Here is a 6,731-nt window from a genome sequence, read left to right as displayed (position 1 = left end):
GAAGGACTTTATTCCTTCATTTCTCATTGTACACCTACACTCAACATGGCATATGTTAGATATTAAGAAATATCCACCAAGTATAAGAAAGACACATATCTACTTATATTTAATTGAATCATTAAGATTCACTGTTACCAACAGAGGCATTTCCAGTCTTGCAAATTACTGAGTGGCATTTTGTACCTGTAGCTCTGATGTGATTTTTTTTATACAAGTTGTCTTTTTTTTTTTTTTTGCTACTGCTGATTTGTGTTTTATCCCAATTAATATTTTCATAAGCAATGGGAAAGCTACTGGTCAAATTTGCTACCTGGAAATTTGTGTCAGTAACTCATTGATATTTTGTACAGATTGAAAAGCTCAATAAATGCCAATAAATTAAAAATCTAGGAATAAACGTATCAAATATTTCAAATGCTTTTTAGTTCTTGTTGTTATACTTTAAACTTGATTAGAAAATTAAGTAATTCAATTTTTGAAGTAATTTGCTTATCTAAAATTTATATTTTATCACATGTTAATTTCCTTTTTAAAAATTCTTACACTATCTAGAGTTGAACTTTCACCTTTTTTAGGAGAATGGATTTGTCCAGCTTCAATAAATTTATGGTTCTTCTCTGGAAGAATTTCATTTTAAAGGTAAGTTGAGCTAGAGCCTCGCTGGTGGCAAAAGGGGTTAAGTCTCAGCAACTATGACATTATCTGCAGCCACTGCAGCACCAGTTCAATCCCCAACCACGAAGCTGACCCACATGGGGCAGCAGACCTTTCCTTTCTCACCCTCTGCTCCCCACAGCAGTGGATTTCAGTGGATCCACCTGTTCTGCTCCCCACTTTGCCTCTGGTGAATCCTCTCACCCTCACCCCCCACACCTCTGGCCTACACTCCAATTCTTGTATACATACATAAATAAATCTTTGTGGGGGAAAGTAAGTTGATCTACCTATGGAATTTTTCAACAGTTAAGAGGCTACAGCAGGAAAATTCTGAAGCCTGATCACAGTTTATACTGTTTTATAGTTCACAGTTTTAGGGATGGCATTATCTCAAATATGAAAAGTTCTCATATAGTAAAATATTATAGAACACTTGGAAAGCAAAAATAAAGTCCAGAAATCTGCTGTTCTTACAGAATGAAGCTGCTCTTCTGGCCATCAAACCATCTTAGTTTTTGAAGTGTCTATTCATGTAAAATAGCCATTTGTGAAATTAGGGAACCATGGGGCCATTAACAATCCCTTTTTTTTTTTTCCTTTAATAATCTAGAGACGGCGACCCGTTGTTACACTTGTGGAAATCATCCTCACACTATTATTTGCTGGGACACTTCTGTTAACACGCAAATTCATGCTGATAAAGAAGTCTGGACCTTTCATTTACCCCTCTCATTCCCTCTCTGTGGTGCCTGATATTTTTGGAGCCGTCTCACCTGCTGAGCCTATGGAATTGGCTTTTGTGCCTTCCAAAAGTGTTGTGGTGAAGAGCATCGTTGAAACAGTGAATCAAGATTTACAACAAAATTTCAAAGGTTAGAAATAAGAATCTGTGAAAAAATGATATTTTTGAATTGTTTGAAAGAACATGCCCTTAGAACCTTTTAATTGGGTATTAATCTCCCAACTATAACATTGTAGGTGAACCCCATAACCGATAGTAGCCTTATAAGTATTGTACTATGGACTGGGTTAAACATGAAAGTTAGGCATGTAAAATATTGTCTAAATCCTAAAATAAAGAGTAATATTTAAAAATTAGGTGATCAGTTTATATTTTCTAAGTTATCATCCAACTTTGTGATTCTAAGCCTTTCTCATCTTCTGTTTTTTGAACCTGGGTGTCTTTGTGTGGGAGGGGGTGCGGAAGGGTGTGGAAGGCACAGTACATATGAGCCCTCATTCTGGATATGTACTTGGTGGTCAGTTATTTCAAGCATGTGAATGTAAGAGATTCAAGCTCTAGCAAATTCATTTTAAAATTCCTAATTCCGGATTTATTCTCATATTTTCAGCCTCTTTCTCCTAGAGATAAAACTGTCAGCAGGTTGGTAGACAGGCCCCTAGTGCCTTTTCCCTTACACACACACAGAATTTCAGTACTATGTTTTTTCAATCTTTTTTTGGCCTTTGAGAGATTTGAAAGCCTTTCACAGTTGATGCCATTCAAAGCATTTATTTTTTAAAAAATGACAACTACTGAAACAGAAAAATGCCAAATTATCAACAATTTTTAAAGCATACAACACAAATATCCCAATAAACTATGTCTATTACAGGCAACTTCCAGTTACCCAAAATGTTTTATAATTCACTGGATTTCTTCTTTGATGGCATGGGATTTTTTCATATGCATGGCTTCTGAACATTTGAAATTTTGTTGTTATCTCTGTTTTTGATTTCTGTTTTAATTTCCTTGAATCAGAGTGTATTTTCTACATATTTTGGTTCCCAGCACGTGGCAGGGGGTTCCTGAGTTCATGAATGACTTATAGAGGGAGAGCATCAACAGCTGGAAATAAGTAGGACATACACAGTAACATCAAACAGATGCCTGGTTCTTCTAGTGACAAAAGCGCTCACCCTTGGTGGTGGAGTTTGCATTGGAGCCATGGGTCTGGCAGCTGCCTCAAGGACCTGTTCTGGAGGCACTTTTGTAAATAACCAGTCTCCTCCCAGGCAAAATGTTGACCCACGTGCACAGGAATCAGGGTCAGCTCCAGAATCCATGACTTCATTCTTCTCTTCTTTTAGAACAGGCCATTATTCTATGAAAACTATAAAAATGACTCACTTTTATGCCAAAATGAAGGTGAGGCCAACTATACCCTTTATGCAGATATCTTATTCATTAATCCTATTAATGCAAATATCTTAGAGGATAAAAATCCTCTAAAAATCCAGGTCCCATCATTTTTCTTTCAGAAAAGACACTGTCTAGGACAAGGGCTAAATCTTGGAGTAGAGTGTTGTGATTTTGTTACTGTTTATAGATGTATGTGCAGAAAATGAGTGGGATAAAAGGCAGCAGAGGAAGCTGAATTTATGTAGTCTTTGTAAGGTTGAATCAGTGCTACCCAGAAGCCGAGGTGACACGTGTACCAAGAGTCACAGGAGAGAGGGTGCCTTGTGAATGAGAACTTGTAAAACTCCCAAAATGTTCATGCCCACCACCAATCTATCAGTTTGTTAAACCAATGCTTGAGAAGCAGTGTTTTAAAATTTATTGATAGCCTTTCATCCATACAAAGTGGTTTCCCATCTTCAAGATAGGTAGAATTGTGAACTACTTTGCCTTTTGTGATCAACTCACTCATTAGATTTCTCTGTATATATAGTCACAGGTTTTTCTTCAGAAAAAGATTTTGAAGATTATGTTAAGAAAAGGGAAAATGCTAAAAGAGTGGTGGCTGCTTTTGTTTTTGACCATAAATTCAAAAATAGCCATGACCCCCTGCCACTTAAGGTAAGAAAGTTCTATGCAGAAATATCATATTTACTCTTATAGTTTCCAGAAACTTAATGAGGTAGAGACACCGGTATCAGAGAGACTGACTTACCCAAGATCATGCTGCAAGGACTTAGTAAATCAGGGGTTTCAGCTGAGATCTAACTGAGTATTGGTTCTTTTATTCAGCTGATGAAGGAATTTGATTTACTACCTACCAGCCTTCTATTTATAAGTTGGAATCATGGGGCTCATTGACAGTTAAGGATGTTACTTTGCCACTCTGTTCCCGCTCTGCTCGTGGTGGTGAAGTGGAGGAACGTTTTCTAGGGCATGCTTCCTAGACACAAAGACCCTATATGATCAAGCTGTGATCAAGCGGTTACATCTTCACCATTATGGAGCCCATCACAAAAACTTTCCACTTTCTTTTAAATGGCTCTTACCATTTCTCTTCTAGATTTAAATGAAGTCTATAAAGCGAAGGTTTAGCCAGCTCTAAAACTAGAATATAATGCTAAGAATATAATGCCAGGCTGAAATTGGAATTAAGACATATGCAGACACTGAAGAAGATTCTAATGACAGCCTCCCCACTCCCCACCCCTGCCCAGGAGGAGAGACAGGGGCAATGCTTTGAAAATTATAAACATGGTGGCTCTGGATTTGAGGAAATAACCAAGGGATGGTGCAGATAAGGGCCTGGAGCCCAAATCCTGCAGTGACTATGCAGATGTTTGTCAAGGAAATGAAAATTAAGGAACACACTGGTTTTAAGGATGTATGAGGTACCTTTTCACTCTGTCCCAACATTCTCTGATTCCATTTGTATGTGTCATCTTCCCTCAGGTGACCAACCAAATGTCCACTGATGCTGGTGGTGGCTCAGCCTGGTCACAGTGACCCTAGAGCAGTTTCAAACTTCTCCTCTTCTGCCTTGTATAATATCCTGCCGGCTCATTCTCACCAAGAAGAAAAGCAGCAGCTTTTCTTCACTTCACATAACCACACCCTCTCTTTTCCTCCTCTGTGTTCTCATCAAAACACCTGTCTCTACCACTGAATTTACTGTAATGTAAATGTGTTTTCTTCCATTAGAATTTGAACCCTTTGAGGAACAGGGGCTATGTTTTAATTCTCAAATGTGCCATAACGCCCATCACCTTGGCAGTAGTAATTGAATGTTTACCTAGACTGGTGGCATCTGCCTGCCGCTTCTGACCGTACTCACTTCTCTGGTCTGACCCTCTGTCCTGCACCGTTTGCTGGGTTGCCCCGTTAGGCTAGCACCACATACTCCAGAATCAGTAATATCAAATCACACACCCTTGACATTTGCACTTCATCACATTCCTTTGTGCTCCCATAGGATTCTTTCTTATGTTACAATCACTTTTTGGAGAGATTTTCACCACAGGGCACTTGGTGGCTTACCAGAAAGAGAAATTAAGGCCACCGTTTTGGTCTGCATGCCTGCGTCTGTTTAGGGGACACTCCATCCCTGTGCAAGTTGCCACCGTGTTTGCCCTGTGCAACCCCAAAGCTTTAAGACACATTTGCCCTCTTCTTCTTCATGTCCCGAATTCACCCTGGTTCTCATCAGCTGGCCTCAACCCCACACATTGGCAATTGTACTTTAACTTTCTTTTGTTTCTCACTCTTGCTTAGTCATTTTTTGTTTATAGTTATTGTTTGTTTCTCATTGCTTTTTGTAGGTCAAATACTATGTGCGTCTTAGTAGTTTTCAGAGGAACAGATATGTGGACTTTTTACGACCAGACGGCTGGGAGACAAATACTCTGTACCCAACTTCTTTTTCTCTGGGACCCAGAAATACTGACGAGACAGGGGGGAGTCCTGGTAAGCACATCGTTGACCACACTTACTTAAACAGACTAATTGTGCTTAGAAGCCAGCACATATTTACACTGACGTATCTTTAACTTTGTGGGGAAATTATTTCTGACTCACTGTGCTGCTGATTTTTTTTTTTTTTTTCATTTAAAACGTTCAGTGTCCTCACCAAGAAGTGCTGTTCATTAGAATTGTGTGTTTTTATCCTGTCCTGATCATTGCATAGTCAGGTAGCTATTTCGACGTTGATGACTTAATGTACGCATTTCCAGGTACTGACATGAACTGATTTATTATAACTATGTGTCGTTCTGTTGGGTAAATGAGCACGGTATAATTTTCAACGTATTATACAAACTCCCATTGAAAAGTCTTTAACGTAGAGCTTTACGTTAACAACAAAGATGTAAATTTGCCCCAAGTAAAGTAACTAACAAGAGAAGCAAGTTCTAGCCAATTCAGCATAATTCTTAGAGTTTGAAATTAGCCTACATTTCCAATAGGTTAAGAGAATAACAAAAGTATAAAATATAACTTGACAGTGCATACTTATTAAAAATAGGCTTCGTTAGTCTTCTGCAAAAGCCAGGTTCAGAGCTCTGTTGTGAAATCACAACTGTGCAAGACTGGGCTGGTGCTGCATGTTGTCCTTGTTTTCTTCTAAAAGTATTTGGCATGTTATTTGTCCAGTCATAAAGTTTACCAGGAAATCAGTCCTTCCTGGTGGCACAGCGGGTTAAAGCACAGCACTAAGTAGCTAATGCCACTCCAGCATGAGTTTGTTCCCCGCCCTGGAGGTGACCCACATGGCACAGCAGACCTCTCCTGACCCGCTGCTCCCCTCAGCAGTGTACTTCGTTGATCAGCCTGTTCTGCTCCCCACTCTGTCTCTGGTGAATCCTCTTACTGCCCCTGCACTTCTGACCTGTACCCCAGTTCTGTATGCATAAATAAATCTTTTTTAAAAAAAAATTTACAAGGGAATCTTGTGTCCAGCTACATTAAGTGTGTACTTAACTGGGGTACCAGTTCACAAGTGTGACACAGAAAGGCCAAGAAAGCTGAGAAGCCAAGAATGTAAGGAATATTACTAGGTATAAAAAGAAATTTCAAAATGATAACATTGAGTTGATCATTAATATGAAAATCATGTATATATGCATATATGCATGTAATAATATCTTCAAAATGTATCATCCAAAATTAATGGATTTAAGTGAAGTGGAAAACATAATCATAAGGGATTTGAACACTCAGAAATTATGGGTATAAAGAAAAATAGAAAGTAGAGTTTTTGTTTGTTTAAAGATTTATTTATTTATTCATATGGAACTGGGGTACAGGCAAGAGATGTGGAGGGTGAGAGGATTCACCAGAGACAGAGGCGGGAGCAGAACAGGCAGACTGGCGAAGTACACTGCTGAGGGGAGCA

At 38.8% G+C, this 6,731-nt stretch overlaps 1 protein-coding gene across 1 annotated transcript in view; it reads left to right on the top strand.

Moving 5' to 3' along the window:
* Window positions 1–582: 582 nt before the first annotated feature.
* The window catches only part of LOC101637175 (ATP-binding cassette sub-family A member 3-like), a 40,337-nt gene continuing 34,188 nt past the window's right edge, over window positions 583–6,731 (top strand). Inside the window, exons 1-4 of the mRNA XM_004691723.1 lie at window positions 583–642; window positions 1,271–1,532; window positions 3,336–3,463; window positions 5,161–5,305. Coding sequence (XP_004691780.1) covers window positions 583–642; window positions 1,271–1,532; window positions 3,336–3,463; window positions 5,161–5,305 — 595 coding nt within the window. The remainder of the gene's footprint in view (window positions 643–1,270; window positions 1,533–3,335; window positions 3,464–5,160; window positions 5,306–6,731) is intronic.

Source organism: Condylura cristata, unplaced genomic scaffold (genome assembly GCF_000260355.1).
Source record: "Condylura cristata isolate star-nosed mole 26May11 unplaced genomic scaffold, ConCri1.0 scaffold00032, whole genome shotgun sequence".
NCBI classification, from domain to species: Eukaryota; Metazoa; Chordata; class Mammalia; order Eulipotyphla; family Talpidae; genus Condylura; species Condylura cristata.
This window is presented reverse-complemented; position numbering and strand designations above follow the sequence as displayed.